This window comes from Panthera leo, chromosome D2, assembly GCF_018350215.1.
Source record: "Panthera leo isolate Ple1 chromosome D2, P.leo_Ple1_pat1.1, whole genome shotgun sequence".
NCBI classification, from domain to species: Eukaryota; Metazoa; Chordata; class Mammalia; order Carnivora; family Felidae; genus Panthera; species Panthera leo.
The window spans coordinates 39,307,963-39,328,178 of record NC_056689.1 but is presented as its reverse complement, the minus strand read 5'-3'; the positions used below and the strand labels follow the sequence as shown (position 1 = coordinate 39,328,178).

Sequence of the window (20,216 nt, the reverse complement as noted above, 5' to 3'; positions counted from 1 at the left end):
TCACACTGGCCTCTACGCAGCGCGGCAGGGCAGGGAGTGAGTAGGCCGTGCGGGGAATGACCAGGAGGCTGCGCTGTGGCTTCGTACAAGTTGTTTCCAGTTCACTGGAGACCGTCACGCATGCACCACTTCCCCTGGTTTCCTTTCTCTCCTCTTATCCAGCTACCCCGAGGCCGAGGAGATGGCTGAAATGGCCAAAGAGTTTTGTAAGCTAGTTGAAAACCAAACTGAACTTTGAAAAGTCATGGCTAGACTTCCCCCTGAACTGGGCTGTGACCTGTAGAGACTCACAAGGGGTCCAGCCGCCAGGTCGACCTGGATAGATTTGGGGGGGGGGGGGGGGGCAGGCGCCATCGCTCCTGGGTGTCCGCGCGCCGGCATCGAGGGTCTGGCGTCACCGTCTCCCCCCAGGGCAGGATGGGTCAGAGGTACGTGGCCAGGTGGGCAATGCTGCTCAACCTTCACAGACGGGCCAGCGGGTCCAAGACAGCAGTGCCCAGATTCCGACCCAGCGTCCCCAAGTGCGTTTGCCTGGATCGTGCTGCCGGGGGGGGGGCTGCACAGAGAGAGCCTAATGCTTTTTCTCCTGGCTCTACAGAGTCAAAGCTCTGCCTCTCACTGTAAGCAAGCCACAAGCCAGCTCGTTCCGGTTATAACCTCCATATAAAGGATGACTGAAAGCGGCACACAGAATCTAAAAAAATCACAGGGTGCCTGGGTGGCTCAGTCAGTTCAGTGTGTGACTCCCGATTTTGGCTCAGGTCGTGATCGGTTTGTAAGATCGAGCCCCACGTGGGCTCAGCGCAGAGCGTGGAACCCACTCGGGATTCTCTCTCTCTCTCCCTGCCCCTCCCCCACTTGTGCTCGCTTACACTCTCAAGGTAAATAAACCTTAGGAAAAAATCTAAAAAATCACTTGATGGAAGTTATTTCAGACGGTGCCAACCATAAACTGGCTTTACCGTCCACCATCCTGTCATGCCCAGCCACACCCAATCCCCCTGGTTCCCGCAGCAGCCGAGCTTACCACAGAGGTACTTAATGCCATCATGATGTCACTCAAAACACAAACAGCCAAGACAACAGCATTAATACAAAGATATATTCCATAAAAGAGTTTGGCGGTCAAAGAAAAGCATTACACTTCCTGAAAACACAAGCATCCTTCTTCCTCTAGTCTACAGAGAAAACTGTAAAAAAAAAAAAAAAAAAAACAAAAACAACAAAAAAACTGTATCATAACATCATCAACAAACACCCACCAGGATACACCACACTAGCATGTACACTTCTGCGAGTAAGTGAAGGTAGCACTCGATCCCTGAACAATGAGGACAGAACGGGCACGAGATCCAGAGAAGCGTTAGAAAGTAGCCCAGAGACGCACAAATGCCCCAGCCGTCCCTGGGGGGGGGAACCATTCAGTACATCAGACAGACTTCATTTCCAAGAGCAAGCCCCAGGATAGCCCTGCCAGGAAGGGTAGACACGGTCACCACAGATATCCTGTTTGGGGACAGTGGGGGGAGGTCATCACAAAAGTTGGGGGTGGGGGGGAACCATCCCGAGCTTCTACACAGCTGCAGGCTGGGGTCTGCGGCTCCACGCAGGAGCCGGGCTAGATTCACTCCAGGGGGAGGCAAATGCCAGGCCGGCCAGCGGCCCTGACCACGTGGCCTCGAAAGCTGCCCTGGTCAAAGGTTCCGGGCCGGCTCTCTCTGGCTGGGGCTCCTTGGCCTCGCAGCGGGGAGGGGGGGAGGTCAGGATTCAAGTTCCGGATGACAGTTTCAGTAGCACCAAGACCAGAAGACAGTGAGGCCAAGCAGGGGAGGGGCGCGGGTGCGTGTGCTGGGGGGTGCACGGAGGAAGGGGGAGCGCGCGTGTGCACCTGGGTCATTAGGGATGAAAAGGAGAAGCTGATGGGGTTGGGTCTTGAGACACTCAAAGGAACTGAAAGGGATGGCTTCAGTCCCAGACACCGCGTAAGGCTGCTTAGAGGGAATGCCAGAGGAAATGAAGAAATGGTGTGAGAACATTCTTATCCCTATAAATAAACTATTTACACACTTTAAGAAAAGAAGAGCCGACTCTCAGAGGAGAACCCTGCCCATGCCCCCGTGCCATCTGGGCATAATGCTATTGAGACGAGGGGCGGTTCCTGCCCTGGAAGGGGCGGCAGAGGAGGTCCTCCGTGGCACCGGTCCACACATGGCTCAGGCTTACTTGAACGTGGCTGAGGATCCTGCAAACATCCCCGAGTCATGCAGACACCACAGGCTCCGCTGGCACGGTCCACTTGTGTCCCTTCCCCTCCCCAATTACAGGCAGCACCCTTCTGCTGCTGGGAGAAGCCTTGTCCGTGTCTTCTGGTCCACCCCCCCCCCCCACTCATGTCCCACTCACAGCAGATGGCTGCCCTCCGGGCCGGCACCGATAACATGAGTGGGGCGGTCAGGATGCCCTGCAGACACAGTCAGTCTCCAGGAGAACTGAGTCAGGCCCCCTTCACAGCCACAGGAGCCTTCTGTCCCTCAGTCGCCAGCCCCGCTTAAAGACACGTTCTCCGTCTCTGGGTAGACCCCAAGTGGTGGCGGGGGGAGAGCGTCTCGGTCACAAGTTTGTGTGGGTTAGAGGGGGGGGGGCCCTCAGTCTTCAGCACCAGCAAACAGAAGCAGAGAGGTCGTGTCACGCTGATGCTGAAGACAGGGCGCCGGCTCTGGCTGGGTGCATCCACTTCCTCCCTCTGGACATGGAGTTGACAACGGGGAAGGGCTCTGGCCTCCACGGCGTGGCTCAGCTCTGCTTGCTCACCTCTGTCCCTCAGAAGTGATGGCCTGCCTTCACTGCCTCAATGTCCGAGATCAAGGTCTTCGCCAGGAAGATGCCAAATATCTGAAAGCAAAGCCGGCAGAGGCTGTCAGTGGTGGGGCCCGATGGGGGCGGGCAGGTGCAGAGGGCAAGGCGGGCCCTGCCGTGCACATCAGTCCCACGTCCACTCTGCAGAAGCTCAGGATGCGGCAGAGAGACAAACAATTGGGCCTGTGGCAAAACAAGACCAGCCCACCAGTAAAAACGGAGCCCTGAGGTCTACTTTGCTATATCCCAAGGGCCTAGAAGGGGTCAATGGCAGGCACCACAGAAGCAAGACGGACAGTTCACCCTGCCTCCAACATGACCATGCACGTCACATCCCATAAGCTGGGACACACTTTGTACCCAAAGTTAAACAGAGCCACCTGACTGGATTTGATTCAAAACAATAAATCTTGACATTTCCTGTAAAGCTGGATTTCATAATAAAAACAAGGTTCTCCCTGATTTTAGCTGTGCTGATATCTGACCTTGGTGACTGGCGTAATCAGGCGGGAAGACTGTTTTTCTACCAGGAACAGACGAATGTGAACTCAGAGACCTTCAGAATGTTGCTTTTTATTTCCCCTTTAAATTCTCATTATGGTTTGGATTTCATGAGCCAGCCTTTCTGAAGTCTGACTTCTTTGCTTGTTTTGCAAGTACATTTGTTTTTTCCTCTTCTGTGCTTCTGTGTCTAAGCTTCCCTTTGAGATCATTCAACACACACTCGCGGAATGAAGGAGGAAGGAGTGTGTGGACAGCTGGCGGCCCCGGGGCCACTTCAGTCACCCTCTTCATGGCAATGTCAGAGCCAAACATTTTCTAAACAATGCACTTTCCACACAGGAGCAGCAGCCGCCCCAGAGGCCACCTGGGAGCTGCCAGCGTCTCTTCCCAAGCCCTGCGCACCCCGGGGAACCCCTGGTTTCTCTGATGCGCTGAGTTCTTGGCTTTCCCCCACCCGTTCTCCCGGCAGCCACGAGCCAGCCTGCTCACTGCCTGGCCACCAAAGTCTTTCCAGGCCTAAAATCTGGCTCAAACGAACAGGCACAGCCCACAAGGACAAAGGAAGCCACAAAGGGCAGGGAGAACGCACCTGTAGCAGGGAGATGGCGATAAAGACACCGGCCACGATGTAAATATTGCGTGGAAGCCAGCCCTCCAGTGCCTGGATGCACCCTTTTGTGAAGATGGACTCGTCCCACTTGCTCTTCAGCTGCAGGGAAACACCACTGACCTGAGCCCAACACACACCGGACGTCCCCACCCCGGCTCCCCAGAGGGCTCCTGTCACGGGCAGGGCGAAGTTCGGTGGGAGCCAAGGTGCTGCAAGGCGGGTGCCAAGGACAAACAGAACTCTCCGGGAGAAACGCACCTGCCTGCCTCGGTCTCTGCCCCCTCCTCGGGCAGTTTGCATTTTTCACCCTGCCCAACCGAAGACTCCCCGGCGGTGGCCTGCACCCACTCCTGTCAGGGCCTCCCCAGACTGAAAGACAGACTGGTTTGGCACCCTTCCAGAGCCCACACTGGAAGGGCGGGGAGGGGTCTGAAGGCTCCGAGAAGGAAGACGCGCCATTAAAGAGAAAACGGGAAGGATGTTCGGCATCTTCTGAGTCAGAGGAGTTGGCCGGAGAAGGAGGGGACCGTGGCTTCCCAGGGTGTGGCCCCCACCCAGGGAAGCTTGGCTCCGCGAGCCAGAGCCAGCAGGAACAGTCATAAGCAAAGGGGCGCCTTCCAATACTGACCCCTAGTGGAGGCTCAGTAGGCACACAGGATGTCTCCACAGCACACACAGCACGCCCTCACCCCCACCCACCCACATACAGCCTCACCCATAGCAACACTGATGGAAAAGTCATTCATTTCAGCGGTGGTAGGGGCTGACCTGTGGCCCCCTAAAATGCAGATATTGAAGTCTTAACCCTCAAGCCCTCAGAATGTGACTGCATTTGGAGGCAGGGTGTTTAAAGAGGTAATATAACTCGTAACCCTTACCTTAACACTAACCCTAAACTAACCATCTGGTGAGGTCTCTGAACTGCACATACCCTCACAATGTCCCTAACCCCAACCCTAACCATTATTTTGGCCTGAAACCCAACCCTAATCCTAGATCTGAGGGAAGACATAGGTAAATAATTATGTATAAAAGACAGATACGTATATCTATACACCCATATAATTGGAATACTACTCAGCCATAAAAAAGAATGAAATCTTGCCATTCGTAACAATGTGGATGGAGCTAGAGTATTATGGTAAGCAAAATATGTCAGAGAAAGACAAATACCATATGAAAAAAAGCAGGGGGGGTGGAATACATTGAAATGAAGTTATCAGGGTGGGCCATAATCCAATATGACTGGTGTCCTTATAAAAAGAGATCAGGACACCAAAAGACACAGAGGGAAGACCATGTGGGGACACACACAGGAGACAGCCACCTACAAGCTAAGGAGAGAGGCTTCTGACCAACCCTTTCCACACCTTGATCTTGGACTTCTAACCTCCAGAGTTCCAAGAAGACAAATCTCCATTGTTCAAGGCACCGTCTGTGGTACCTGATTATCACAGCCCTGGACCCCCCTGCAAGCGGCATTGAAACTGACAATGTGGGGAACAGGCCCATCCCTATGCAATAGAGGTCACTGTGGAAGGGGCTTCAGACCTCCCAACCTGGAGGGACACATCCCTAGTGTCCATGGCCAACAGGAGGGGTGCCTGTGGACTCCCCAAGGTCCACCCTCCAGAACTACAGTCATCCATATCACCAAAGGCCACTGAGCAAGGTCTGGGGGGAGGTAAAGGGGAGACTCCCTTCTCTTCACATCCAAGTGCACACCCGCTGTGGCCTGAAGAAAGCTCTGGAGGACTGAGCCTTTCTCCCGCCCCGAGACCCGTCTCCCTCCTTATTATCACCACCGCCTCTACACGGCGGTGAAGCCAAGCCATGTGCTCGAACTCCTATATGACAGACACCTTCTGGGACTCCAAGGAGCCATTAACAAATGTTAGCATTTGTTCCCAAAACTTTCATCTGATCTCTTTCCCCTCATGCAGCAGCTGCTAGATTTTGTGACCGTGGTTGCTGGGGCTTGGCATCATGCCCATCACCGTTCCCGTGAGTCCTGCCATCAGCGAAGGAGGCTCTTCAGCTCGTTCCCAGCTTAGATGGCACCTTCCCTAGATTCCTCACTCCAATTTGCACTTGTGCTAAATCAGGAAGTTGGACCATAGGGGATAAACCTGACAAACTCAAAGTTGTATGCATAGGCGCTCACCTGGGTCCTGACATCATATCCGCACTGCGTGTTCACAACTTTTTGCTGTAAGAAAAGCAGAAAAACACTGGTCATTTTTGTTCTCTTGAGAAGCCAGTGGTAGAAGGCTCTAGAAAAGTCACAACCAAATATCAGCAAACACCTGTACAAATTCCACCATAGCTCATGGCCTGCAATCCCGATGCCAAGTAACCTTTCATGCTAGGACAAAGGTTGCCAAACTACATGTGAAGGGCTAGATCATTATTTCCGACCTGCCTACGTAGCAACTACTCAACAACTCTGCTCTCGTAGCAGGAAAGAAGATGTTGACGATATATAAAGGAATGCGTATGGCCGTCTTTCAATAAAACTTCATTTATTATGGACACTGAAACTTCAATTTCCTACAACTTTCGCCTGCCACAAAATATTATCCTGCTCTTATTGATTTTCAACCATTTGAAAATGGCTGAAACCATTCCTGGCTCACAGATCACCCAAAAACACAGAGCAGGCCAGACCACGGGTCATAGTTTGCCAATGCCTGCGCTAAGGGGTAAGAGTTCCACTTGCTCGATATTTCACCGTCACAGTGGAGACCTCAGGCACTGGCCGTGCAACCTCAGCACACCGGAGCCTCTCCTGGGCTGGGGGCGTCAGCCATGTGGTCGCGAGGATGCCCTGCCTGCTTGGGAGCCCCGGGGCCCAGTACCAGGCACACGCACCCAGTACCAGTGCACCAAGAGCTGTGAAAGACTCAGTTCTTCTCAGGCTCAGTTCAGGCAAACATTCGGTGCTCCTTCACAGGTCACCCCAGGAGCCCCCATTTCTGGAACCCAGGGACAGGGCCACAGACCAGGAAAGGAAACAGGTGAAGAAGAAAGAAACGGAGAGAATTCTCCACCACCCCCAGATGGTGAGTACTGCCCACCGCCCCCGTGGGCTTCCGTGCACTGGGCAAAGTTTTCTCCGGAGAACAGTGAGGAGCGCGGCCCAGGGCTCACCACGCTCGTAGCATTTTGTCCAGGCACCGTGAGTGACAGCCCCTCGAGGGAGGGACACTACTGGTTTTCTCCTGCCTCACTCAGAAGACTAGAGCCAGGTGGGCCATGCAAAAACGCTCCTGGGACTTTTACACAGAGGATTTCAGAGCAGTGGTGCATGGACACAACGCAGGGCACTCTCTTCAGACTGAGTCAGAAACCACTCCACGCGCCCCGGGGCAGGCCGACTCACCGCAGGGTCCGGCACGCAGCAGGAGAAGGGCACCCCACACTTCTCGCGGCTGTAGCTGGCGCCGCTGCAATTGAAATAGACGTTGAGGTCCCAGTCTTCAGGGCCATAGGCACCGCAGCACTGGTTCTGTGATCACAAAAGCAGAGAGCCATCACGGGCTCTGAGCTGGGGTTGTGGCCGCCCACGGGGTAGCAGACGTGAGAGGTTAAGTGCACCTCCATGTAACACGGAGAAATCAAGGCCCGCCCCACTGACCTCCCGCATGCACCGAGATGCCCAGCGTGGTGACCCAAGTAGCCCTTTAAGAAGGAAACCAGGAAACCTTGGCCATGATCCCAACATGCATGACTGGCTCCCCTCACCTCGGCACGGCACTCAGGTCCAGACCCTCCTCCCCTGGACCTTTCCCCTTACCTCCCCTCAGCCCAGAGCAGAGTCCTCACTCTCCTGAGGCCATAGTCCCTCTGCCGTAGTTCTCCCGGGGGCGGGGGGGGGGGGGGGGGGGTAACCAGAGAGGGAACCCCTCCTTGTGGGCAGTGAGTGTGTCTTTCTCCCAAGGAAATTTCCAAGCTGGCCCTCGTTCCTTTGTGTGCCTCTTTACAAAAAACAGCTGCTGGACGTCTACTCCCAAGGACAGAACTGTGACTGGGGTCGGCCCCTGACCTGGGGTCTCTGCCCTCGCCTCCCCCACCAGCCCCCATTATCTGGTGTTCTCGCAAAGACCATCCCCACTCGTCTAAAAAAAACGTAAAACCAAACATATGGAAAACAGCTCGGTGAGGTCGATGGCATCCCAAACCGAGAGCAGATTCTGTTTTTACACGTGTCCTTATTGCTGACGTGGGTGTGGCGGTGATCGCCACGCACACACAACCAGGAATTCTGGTTGTCTTTATGTCTAAGATGAAATCCTATGTCCCCCACCCTCACTCTGCTGTGGTTCCAGCTGCTTTAACGATCACCGTGTATTTCACGGTGAGGAAGCTCTGTGATGTACCGAATCCCTCCGGATAATTGATTTTCAAGAATTTGCAAGGACGGCAGGGGCGAACACTACGATGTCTTTCAGGCCAGTGCAGGGCGAGAGTGCCCCGCACACGGGACAGACACCGGCACGCCCGCGGCGATGTGACAACGTCAACACCGCACAGTGAGGGACAGACAGTAGGAAATGGCTGGGATGTGACCTTGCAGACAAACGCAGGCCACTATTACAACACAGGAAGGGCCTCTGGTCACATCAATGGGTTTTGCCGGATCCCAGGACACATGACATGGGGGTAAACAAGTCTTAGTTAACGTGAGAGTAGACTATGGTTATTTTTAATGCTTTCTTGATTATTCTCTTCTCAGAACCAGAGTGTTCCATATGAAGTCCCTGAGGAAGCGAGGTTTTCTGGCAGAGCACAAACAGATCAAACAACAGCCCTGCATAGGCCTGGCCGTGGGGAATAGGTTCTTCCCAGGGTGGGGATGGCTGTGGTCCAAGCCTCCAGGTGTGGCTGCACACAAGGGGACTGAATGCCAGATGGAGTAAAGGCCAAGGCCTGGGACAGCTTAAACACCCCCCTGGAGACATATTCCAGGGAGGTTACATTCCTCTCCATCTGGGGAAGTTTCCTCCAGGCAGCTCTGCCCTCTTAAACAGGAAGGGGAAAAGGTCCCCGGGAGGAAGGGGACAGGAATAGCCTCAGACAGTGAGTCATGGGCCGGTGGGGGGAGACGCTCCACCCCTCGGTACCCATAGCGCCTAGGGACCTGCGGCCGCCTGTGTGGCCAGGGCTGGAGAGATCTGGGCCCCTGGGGGAGGGTGGCCACTGGAGCTGCTGGACTGCCCATCCGATGCAAATGGGGGCGAGCACCCTGCGAACACGGCTGAGCCGCCAGGCACCCATGAACAGGCAAAGCTAAACCGACCAGAGGCAGGAGCGGCACCTCCCAGGGCCTCCCTGCACTCCCCCCCGCCCAGCCCAGCCTGGACCGCAGGCATAGGTGGGGAGCCCGTGCTCTACTGGGGAGGCCAGCATGGGTGGTGCTTACAGCTTTCTGCAGGGAGTCAATGAGGTTCTGCAGGTCAATGTCGTCCCGGTAGGATCTGATGTTGCTCTCGAAGAACTCCCGGAACCGGTCCCGCACCCAGTCCTGGAAGAGGAAGGCCAGCACGGCCACGGCCAGCTCCAGGAAGAAGATGAGCACGATGGTGCCACAGAACTGCATGGGGACGAGCGTGGGAGAGTCATCACATTTGCAGCCTCCAGGCCAGGCGCGAACCCTCGTCAGACCCAAGGCCACCGCCTGCCGCCAGGAGACCGGCGCTGGAGCCCCAGGGAATCCCATGTTACGGGCTGGCAACCCCGCCCTGCCTGTACACAGAGATAACGCATCCCTACCCACATCCCCGCAGCAGGGTTAAGAGTCAGGTGAGGGAAAGGAAGAGACAGCTCCAAGCCACGGTGTCACCCACTTCCCGGGAAGGAGTCTCCCTCTCCCCCGCAGGAAACCCCATCCCGGAAATGAGTGGCTAACCTCCTCCATCAGGCAAGCAGCTCCTTTAGGGCACAGCCTGTGCCCCAGACACAGTACCTGACCACTCTCTTCCCACACGCAACCAACCACGTTACTAGAAATCTAACCCGTCACCCGCACTGTAGGGACACGGAAACTGAGGCTCACTCGGGCGTGTGGCTTGCTTGAGAGCACACTGTTCACGCAGGACACCTGAGTTCCCTGGCAGGTGTCTTTACAACTCCGGAGTCGCCGACGTTACCACTACCTACTCGGCACGCGTCAAGACTTCTCCAGAAGCGCAGAGCGCCTGTCTGCAACAGCCGTGGGGCATCCTGCAAGGGTCCACCACAGCCCCACACCCCTCCCATCAGGCAGACCTCTGGCCTGCGGCGTGCGCACACTCCCCCGGCCATGATCATCACTGGTCACACTGAGCTCATGCCACAGTGGGTGAAGGTCTCAGGGTTAAGACAGAAGGGAAACAACCGCACACGCACGCATGCACCCTCGCACACGCAGAAGGCCCTCCGAAACCCAACCTCCATGCACACAGAGGGAAAATACTAAATGCAATATTTTTAATAGAAAACAAAATTGGGGGAAAAAAACAAACCAACAGTGTTCTGCTTCTTAAATTAAGCCCAAGAAAGAGATGCTTGATCTAATCACTTCGACAAATAATATATTGCAAAACACGATTAGGTGTTTTCCCCACCAGGTGCTATTTAATTTTAACTGAATGCACTTCAACATGAATTTGTATCTAAATATAAAACCAAATTCTTAGTAACTCGCAGTGCTGCCAGGAAATGAAGGATTCTGCATCGCACATCCCAACAGATTCACACACCCTGGAGGAGGGAAATGATTTCCTAACTTTACTGGCAACATCGTCTGATCTTAGCCAAGAAGGGTGAAGGTGAGCGGCGAACAATGCCTTTAGAACTTCTGAGGGAAGTAAAAAGCAAGGGGGGGGGGGGAAGGAGCCCCCCACTTGGCCATCTCTTCCCTCTAGGAGCTGAAAACCAGAGCGGCCCAACTTCTCCAGATATGAGGAGCTAGGTCATCTGAGGGCTCCCTGAAATCTTACCATTAGGTGACACCAAAGGTGGCCTCCTGCCCGCACTGCTGGGCCCCCTCCGACCAGATAAGGTATAAGCTTGCCCAGCAGAGCCTGCACCCCTACCTCCCAGCCCTCTCCCACCCCTGTATCTGGGGCCACTCACAAACTTGAGCAGGCAGATGTTCTCCCGCAGGGCCCCCACGCAGCCAGCGAACCCCAGCGTGAACATCACCACGCCGACCATCAGGACCAGCACGACAGGGTCGATTCCGTGCAGCCGGGTCACTTTGGTGAGGTCGGACAGCACCCCCTGAAAGAGGCAGAGAAGGCAGGGCAACATCAGCCTCGGGGAGTCAGGGGTGCCCTGGGGGGCTGGGTGGTGTCCAGAGAGAAAATGAGGGCAGGGACCTGTCTTAGAAGGCTCAATCCTCCTATTAAAAGCCAGACCAGAGCACGCAGCATGACCCCTGCCCACCTCAGCTCCCAGGACCCTCACATGGAGCGTTCCTGGGCTCCACCTTGGCTACGAGTTCCTACCAGGCAGACCCCACGCTTTTTTTGTAGCCTGCAGGGTGCCTATGCCAGACCTGGAGTGGGGAAGGGGTGCCGGGGAACCCTATGGCCTACGGTCAAGGCACCTTAGGGCCAGACCCTCACCCTGGCCTCTGGCCATTGGCAGCTTACTCTGCACTCAGTTCAGGGAGAAGCCCACTCTCCTGACATGAAAACAGCTTCAGTATGAACATTCTTGTGGAAAACACCTGCCAAAGGCAGACGAAGGCAGCGCTGTCCACAAAACCTTTGGTGATGATGGGAGGGGTCCTACATCTGCACTGTCCAAAATGGTAGCCACTGGTCACCCGTGCTATTGAACACCTGAGTGGAACTGAGGAACCGAATTTTCATTCGTGTTTCATTTTAACTAATTTAAATACATACAGTCACATGTGGCTAGTGTGAACCAAAACGGACAGAGCAGTTCTCCAGGATTCAGAGGAGGAAGAAGAAAAGAGCAGGGGTAGCCAGGCCTCTCTGCTCAGGGCTCGGCCAGGGGAGCTGCTGCTGTGCAGGCGGGGGCCACACGGTGGCGCTAGGAGTCATGGTTTGCACCGGCTTGCAGGGTTTGTCAGTAGGGCAAAGTGACATTGCACCTCAGCCCCCGCCCTTTAGGGGTTCACAGGCCACCTTGAAGATGCCCAAACCCAAAGGCAGGGCATATTCAGTTCCTAAGGCCATGGCAAGAAAGCCAGAGATCTAAGCGCCCTGCCTCCTTTCCAGAAAGCAAAGGGAGGTTCCACTGAAGCAACAGAGGGTTCTGGGCCTGAGCCTCAAGAGGATGCCTTAGTTCCCAGGCAGGAGCCTGACCCAGTCCATCTTGCTCCTACTCCCTCCCCTATTCTGCCCTCCCTGTAGTTAGGATCCTCTCCAGCTCTCTTAAACCCCCCCAAGCACACACCCACCCACGGAGCAGAAAGTGGTACCGCAGCTCACGGGGTCTCGTCCCCCCCCCCTTCAAAGTTTCAACTGTCCCTGTCCTTCCCGACAGTAAGAGCCCACTCTCCCTGCCTCACCTCTCTTGCACAGGCAGGGCGAGGAGGTTCACAGGTATGTAAAGACCTGCCTCTGCCCCACAGGGCACCCAGGGGGCGTGTTAACACAGCCCTGCTCCTTGATCTCAGGACAAGAACTTCAGGAATAAACACAACTGTGTTCAGGGGCCTGCTGGCTACCAGAGGCACAGACAAGAGCAGAAGGTGGCCCCAGGCCGGCCCTGGACACAGCTGCAGACAAGCCCCCAGGGCCATCTGAGGCTTCTGGGAACAGGAGAGAGGGCTCCCCACACTCATGGAGCTCAAATACCCAACCAGCCCAGACCTGGCCTTGAGCAACGACCCTACCATGGGGAAGCAGAGCCAGTCACAGGACCCCAGGAGTTTTCGTCACAACTATCTCTAAGAGCTGGCTGTGTGATGATTAATGGCTACAAACCATTACTGCGTGCAAGAAATGTTTGTCGGGGAGGAGTCTGGAATAAGGAACAATTTAAGCTGAACAAACCTGGTCTGGGCTACCTGATGTCCAGGGTCCCAGTAACGGGGATACCTACCTTTTCGCTCCATGCCCACAGTCCGACTCCAAGGAAGACAACTCCAGCCAACTGCAGGGAGGGGGGAAAGGAGGGAGAGAGGGAGAGGGAGTCAGTTAGGTCCGAAAGCAGCACCATGAACGTGCTTCTTAGAGGAGCGTCCACACTGCTAATCAAGGGATGCTCCCGGCTCATATCCATGCAGGCAGCACGAGGGTAAGGCAAGCCCTCCGTCCCTGCAGATGACAGGAACTGCACCCAGGGGCCAACGGATGGCAAGGCATTCTGGCTAACCTGCACCTACCTTCCCTGAACATTTGGACAAACTTCAACCCCAGTGGCCCCTGTGCTCCAGAGACCAGAGGTGAAGATCTCAGAGCAGAGTCTGTCCTGGAAAAACTATGCAGTCAGAGACATGGGGCCCTGCCCTGTTTCTTCCACATTCTGAAAGCCCACCAACTCATTTCAATGCACAATCTGGTGTAGAAGACGACGTCGCCCTCTGTGACAGCTCCCCAGGTACGTTCACAGGTCCCCGGAGCAGGTGAGCCTCTCTCCAGAGGACCGGGCACCGCTGTGGGGGACGCAGAGCCCGGGGGCACAACTGTGCTCCGTGTTATTAGTTACTGGGTATTCGTTACTGAATTAAAATAGGCCTGTGCTAAACAGTGCATTCACCCCAGAAAGGGAGCACCCCCCAATCCCACGGGGGCTAGGCTGCCTCACGTGTACGAAGAAAGAGCCCCCCCACCCTCCAGGCACCACACAGGTTCCTGAACCAGAGAAGATTTTTCCATATAAAACAAAACACCTGGTCTCTGAAAATTAAGCTGCCTACTTTTCTGCTTAAGTACTTTATGCTGGCATCCGGCTGCCAGTCATTATTACCTCACGATACACCACAGGGCTATGTCTGTCTAGAACCCACCTTTCCGAGGCATATTCTCACACTTTAAGACACTCCTGCCTCCTATGTTCACTGCTGGCCCCAGGAGGCTGGAGTGGGAAGGAGAGGCCCTTTAAAGAAAGCCCCGGGAGGTCTCAACCTCTTTGGAATCACAGACCACCTTCAGAAAATGCTTACGCATCCAATATTCTGGATGGAATTTCAGAGAGTTCACAGGCTCCTCGAGGCTGGGTCCCACAGCAGTCTGTGGGCCCCCTGTGAAGATGCCCTGCCTGGACCTGATCTGTCTGTTTTACAAAGCAGAACACAGGCCCCAAGAGGGCCAAGATCAAAACACCACGCAGTGCAGAAGGGCCTAGACCCCATGTCATTCAACTAGTATCGCGTGAGTATATCTTCAGTGCCGGGCACCGTCTCAAGCTCTGGGGCCTGCAGGCAGAGCCCCCCTGCCCGGCTGGGGCTCGCACTCCAGGGAGCGACACACAGTCCTGTGTATACCACACACCGGCTTTCCTACTTTTCAGTCCTCCCACTGAATTAACTAGTTGCTGGAATTAACTAGTTCCTTTCCCTCCCCAGTATCTATGCTGCAGGGGCAGACAAGCCCAAAGGTGACCCATCACTGCCCATTGAATCCTGCAGACTTCCCTCCCCGCCATTCCGCCAGGTCCCCAGTGACTGACCCTCTTGCCAGAGCTGGAGGTCAAGTCTTTTTTTTTTTTTTTTTTTTTTTTTTCACTTTATTTGACCTGACCAGACACAGCTGGTCCTTCCCTCCTACGCTAAGGCGCTCAGCTTTGGGGGCACGTAATGCTGTCACTCCTCAGCCTCCCCTGCTGGCTCGTCCTCCTCCAGGCACATCCACACGCTGGCCTCAGCCTGGGCCTCCTGTCCTCCCCGGCGTCCTCTAGGTGAGGCCATAAGTCACATGGCCTGACATAGCATGTCTACACAGCTGACCCATAAATCCCAATCTCCAGCCATAGCGGCTCCCGGGTCAAATACCCTATGTCCACCTGACTTGTCCACATATGATGGGTGACAACCCTTGCTCTCCTAGCCCCAGCCCCTGCCAACTCTTCCCCTTCTCATTAAATGGTACCACGGCCACCTACTCCGTTGTTTAGATCAGAAAACCTACACCTCTCATGCCTGATGCCTCTTTCTACCCGACTCCCATTCACCCTGCCCTCTGTTGGTTGCACCTTCAAAATACTTAGCCCATCCGACGCTCTCTCCCTGATTCTCTGCTCCTACCTGTCCATGCTCCACCCCTGCAGGTCTGGATCCTGCAGGGGCCTCCTCACAGGTCCCTAAGCAACTAGAGCAGTCCTTTAAAAACATACATCGGGTAACTCCCCTCCTCAAAACTCTCCAACTCACTTCCTTTTACACTTAGAATAAAACTCCTTGCCATGGCCCACCAGGGCCTAGGCAGCCAGGCTTTGGCTCATACAACTCTACTCTCCGGGCCAGCCTGGCATTGTTACTGTTTCTGGAACTCGCCAAACTCGTCCCTTCCCTCAGCCCAGAATGTTCCTCCATGTCCCTTTCGGGCTTCCTCCCTCACTTCACTCAGGTCTCCTCATTTCATCTCCTCAGAGACCACCCGAGGTGGACAGCTCTCCATCTTTCAGTCCTGACCTCCTTTTCTGCTTGATTTTCTTCACGGCACTTCCCGTTGGACCACATGAGCTGTATGTCTGTCTACTGTGTCTCTCCCACTTAAGCCCAGAGATGTTTTCTGTTTTGCTCAAGGTTGCATCCCAAGAACTTGGAGAAGGACTTGGCTATGTTAGGTACAGACTAGGCACAAGTGAGTGAGTCACCGGGGCTCCAAGACCAGGGTGGTCCTTGCCCGCGGTCTCCGGCTCTCCTCCCAGACATGCTCCCGGGTCTAATTCCCTCCAAATGCATTCAGAGCAAACGAGGGTCAAGCAAAAGCCCAGTGTGGCCCAAGTCCATCATCAAGTCCTACAGAGGCATTAGGATCAGGACAGGGCCTGGAGGCTTGTCCTTCCCTACGCCCCTGCCTAACCACTTTCCACGAAAGCCTGCCTACCACCTGGCACAATGGAGGGCAGTGAGAGAATCCTGCCATCCCCCACCCCCCCGCCAACCCCCGAAGACCCCTGGCTGAGTCATGGCCAGCTCCCTCCACTGAAGCACAGATTTCCTTCTCTCACAACAACTGGGCACTAAGAAAAGGGCTCATGGTTTGTTCCATTCTGTTTTAAAGAAAAAACTAAAGTTAACTTGCATCAGAAAGACAGGAGGAACCGGCAGCGTGGTGGGATCACATGTTAGATCATGGGTTCTGTGAACACTGGCCCCAGGCAGGAACTTTGGGGGCCGATAGTCATTCTAGAGATAAGGAGACTGACGGAGGGAGGACCAGACAGGGGAAGTGGCCTGTCTGGGAGCTCACCCGACAGCCCCGTGGAAGAGCCAGGACAGGGCACTGGCCAGCTTAACCCAGCTCCCAACGGGGCCTCTTCTCTGGATCTCTCTGGGGCAGATGGTCCACAGGGCAGGGCTGTCGTCCCTGGCTGCCAACCATCTGGGAGTGACAGTTCAGCTGGGTGCTTTCCAGATTCCGAGTAACCTCCTTTGTCTCTCTTTTATGACCTGATCAAATTCCCTCCCAAAGGATGGGGCCTAATTCCCGCTAAGCCCAAAGGGAGGCCAGCCTTGGACCATGAGGTATGCACACCACTGTGGTCACCATGGCAAGCAGGACCGCTCTTTTCTGTGTTAAACACTTAATACACTGAAAGGGCCCCTTCCACACCCCGTAATACGGGCGCTACTACCCCATCTTTCAAGCAGGAAAGCTCAGAGGCAGAACAATTCGGTTCTTTGCCCGAAGTCACACAGCTGGCTGGTGGCAGGGTTAGAACCAGACCCAGGCGTCTCTGACCCTCCTGCCAGCACGTTATCCCACTGACCCCCAGGCCAGAAAGAGCAAGCGGCAGCCAGAGCTCTCCACCACAGGAGCAGGCACGGGGGCCCGATGGCACGGGGGTTCCACAGAAGGGGCTTTGGGCTGTGCAACTCTGAAGCCAACCACCCGTATCCTCGGGTGGTGAGGCTCATTCTGTGTCCCAACTAGAGTGGGTGGCCGGGGAGCAGGGCCTCTTTGGGTGTCACTGTAAATGCTACGGACCTCTCCACCCTAGGCAAAGCCCCCCCCCCCACCCCCCTCCCCCCACGGAATTAGGTGAGGGCACCTCTTGGGGCACTCCTGGGCTGGGAGCCACACAGAATCTGCTCACCATGTGAGCAAGCCTGTGGCACCTCACCCAAGCACGTTCAAGTGACAGTGGAAGTGTAGACACCTGGCCAGGCCCGGCTGGACGGGAGGAGGGTGCCAACACCAAGCAGCTCAAAAGCAGCCCCTGATCACCCACAATTTAGCGGCCTTAGCCTCTTGCAAGACTGCATTTCGGTGTGTGTCAACATACTTTTAGGCAATTCTTGCAGGTCCCAGAGGCCTCTGTGCAGTGAGTTCAAGGCAAACCACCAGCAGCAACGCAACCTTTTCAGGCTCTGCCCACTGGCCTGTGGTTCTTGCAAATCCCCCGGCTGTCAGAGGCTGACATTCACAGGGATGCCTACGGGAGTCCTAGAGAAAAACCCAGAAGGACACTCGAGAGGAAGCCAAACTCAAAGCAGACCAGACCAGTGCTGAACAAACAGCACAACAAGCCAGCTGGTCCTGGTTCTAGTCTCCACTCTGCAACTTCCTGGAGACAGGACTTCATGCCAAGTCCAGGAGCTCTCTGTGCCTATGACTTCCTCTAGAAAATGGGGACGACCCCTCCTGGGTCATAGCAGGGTTCTAAGGATCACACGTGACATGCTCACCCCAGGGCATGGAGCCAGTCTAAGTGAGCCTGGCCCTCCTGCAGGGGAGGGGAGCAGAGCAGAGGCATGGAGGGGCCTTCCAGACGCCACCAGCCTTTGGACTGAAGAGTCTCTGTGCCCAACCCCCAATAGCTCCCAGCTCGAGACTTTGTCCTAAGACAAAGTCCTCCTTTCCAGAGGCATCTCTTTTATTGGGTCTCAGGAGACAACAGTGAATTAGAGTTTAGGGAAACAGGGTCTCTGGAGGCTTTTGAAGCAAGATAAGAAAGAATGATGGAAAGAAAACAGGACAGAGAGTGGAAGAAGCCATAAGAGAATCTCAGCTCTGTTTCTAATTCACCCTGTGGCTTTGAGCAAGCCATCCCTCTCTTGGACCTCAGTTTGCCAATCTGCAAAACCGAGCAGTTGGGAGGCCAATAGTCTCCAAAGACCTGTACACCTCCCGCTGCCTAAGCTTTGCCATCACAAATCATGCCAGGCAGAGACCCGTGGTCCTGGCACTCTCCAGAACAGGAGATTCTGACCCTAGAGCCGGAGTTCCGAGAACACCAGAGATGTTCCAGTCACTTGAAATGCTAACGATACAAGTTATTGGCCAGAAAGAATGCCAGAGGGCACACACGCTGGACCCAACCTCACCCTGAGAGCCCAGGTGGCTGAAGGGGAGTCTCAGGATCATCTGTGGGGTTAGGAAGCCTCACCCCTCTAGACTGTAGCCACTCTGAACCGTCACCAATGCAGGGGATGCCTCCTTCAAGTAGTCCCACATTCAGAGAGTCTGAACTAAGCCACTTCCCAGTGGGAGTCTGGAAGATCTGGGAGCCGGAAGGGATGCTGGAGCCCAGCTTCCTCATTACAGAGGGAAACAGAGCCCAGGGCAGGATGGTGCCTTGCGCAGGGTCACACAGCTATCACACACCAGCTTTTCCTCTTGCCGGAAGGGCGGTTCTGAAAAAAAGAAGCATGTGTGCCCTTCCCAGCACAGCCAGCAAACACATACCAGGGGCCCCAGTGAGAAGTAAGGACTACCCAGAGGACTCCGGGGGCGGTTTCCACAGATGTCTCTGAGTTTCCCGATAACAGACAGCCCACCCCGAGCCCCACCCAGGAATCAGACTGTATCAAGGTCTTTGAAAGGAAGGAAGGAGGAAGGGCAGAGTCATCCAAGGGAGGTTATAGGCAGCTCTCCAGGTAACAGAGAGAAGGAACCCCAGCCCAACCCAGCCTCAGCCTCACCTTCTCCCAAGGTTCTGCCCTTGCTGGCACAGTTCAGTGATTAACAGTGGGTAGAAAACCAAAATACTAAGGCCAGCAGCTGACATTTCTGTAAAGGGCCAGATAGTAAATATTTTCAGCCTTGTGCTGGGTGATCTCTGTTTCAACTACTCAACTCTGCTTTTATAGCAGGAAAGGAGCCATAGATAATATGTAAACGAATGGGCAGGGCTGTGCTCCAATAAAGTTGTATGTGCAAAAACAGGCAGGGAGCCAGGCCTGCAAGCCGTAGTCTGCCAAATCCTGCACTAAACTATCACACTAAAACCATCTGGACCTCAAGACGAAAGACAGGATTTCCTTTAGCTCGGCCACACAAACCCCAGAGCATCCCTATAATTCTTGTCTCCAACTTGGGATAGTTTTTATATTACCTGAACAGGTCATAGTAGCCTAAAACTATAAAAAATCCCAAATGATACAGCCCCACAATGGACTATTATACAACGAGAATCAACAATCTACAACTACATACGACAGTGTGAATGAATCTTACACGCAATATTTAACAAAAAAATGTCAGATTCAGAAGATACTACACTGTTAAAGGTGGTGTCACGGACTGAATGTTTGTGTCCCCCAAAATCCAATGTTGATGCCCTAATTCCCAATGTGATGGGAGTTGGAGGTGGGCCTTTGGGAGGTAATTTAGGTTAAATGAGGTCATGAGGATGGGGCCTCCATGATTAGTATCCTTATAAGAGGAAGAGAGACAAGAGCACCCTCTGCCCTGTAGACACAGCAAGAAGGCAGCCGTCGGGAAGCCAGCGAGAGAGCGTTCCCCAGAACCCAAGCATACTGCACCCCAATCTCAGACTTGCAGCCTCCAGAAATGTGAGAGATTAATAAACTTCTGTCATTTAAGTCAGCAAGTTTATGGTATTTTGTAATGGCAGCCTGAGCGGACCAAAACAAGAGGAATGCTTCAGAGGAAAAACTACATCTAGCATCTGATCAAAAGCTACTAGACAGGAGTGCCTGGCTGCCCCAGGCAGTAGAACGTGCTACTCTCGATCTCAGGGTTGTGATTTCAAGCCCCACATTGGACATGGAGCCTACTTAAAAAACAACAACAACAAAAACAGTACTTACACGGGCAAGAAGGGAAAATAAATGTGATCTATAACAAGGAAAAATATTCAGTAACTAGAAAAAGAC

General features: G+C 54.4%; 1 protein-coding gene across 5 annotated transcripts in view; it reads right to left on the bottom strand.

Moving 5' to 3' along the window:
* Positions 1-1,088: 1,088 nt before the first annotated feature.
* The window catches only part of TSPAN14 (tetraspanin 14), a 56,101-nt gene continuing 36,973 nt past the window's right edge, over positions 1,089-20,216 (bottom strand). For all 5 annotated transcript variants that reach the window (XM_042909161.1, XM_042909157.1, XM_042909158.1 and 2 more), the window contains exons 3-9: positions 13,031-13,081; positions 11,087-11,233; positions 9,393-9,563; positions 7,353-7,478; positions 6,135-6,179; positions 3,950-4,069; positions 1,089-2,892 (exon numbers count right to left, since the gene is read on the bottom strand). In XM_042909161.1, the coding sequence (XP_042765095.1) occupies positions 2,821-2,892; positions 3,950-4,069; positions 6,135-6,179; positions 7,353-7,478; positions 9,393-9,563; positions 11,087-11,233; positions 13,031-13,081 (732 nt within the window). In that variant the 3' untranslated portion in view covers positions 1,089-2,820. The remainder of the gene's footprint in view (positions 2,893-3,949; positions 4,070-6,134; positions 6,180-7,352; positions 7,479-9,392; positions 9,564-11,086; positions 11,234-13,030; positions 13,082-20,216) is intronic.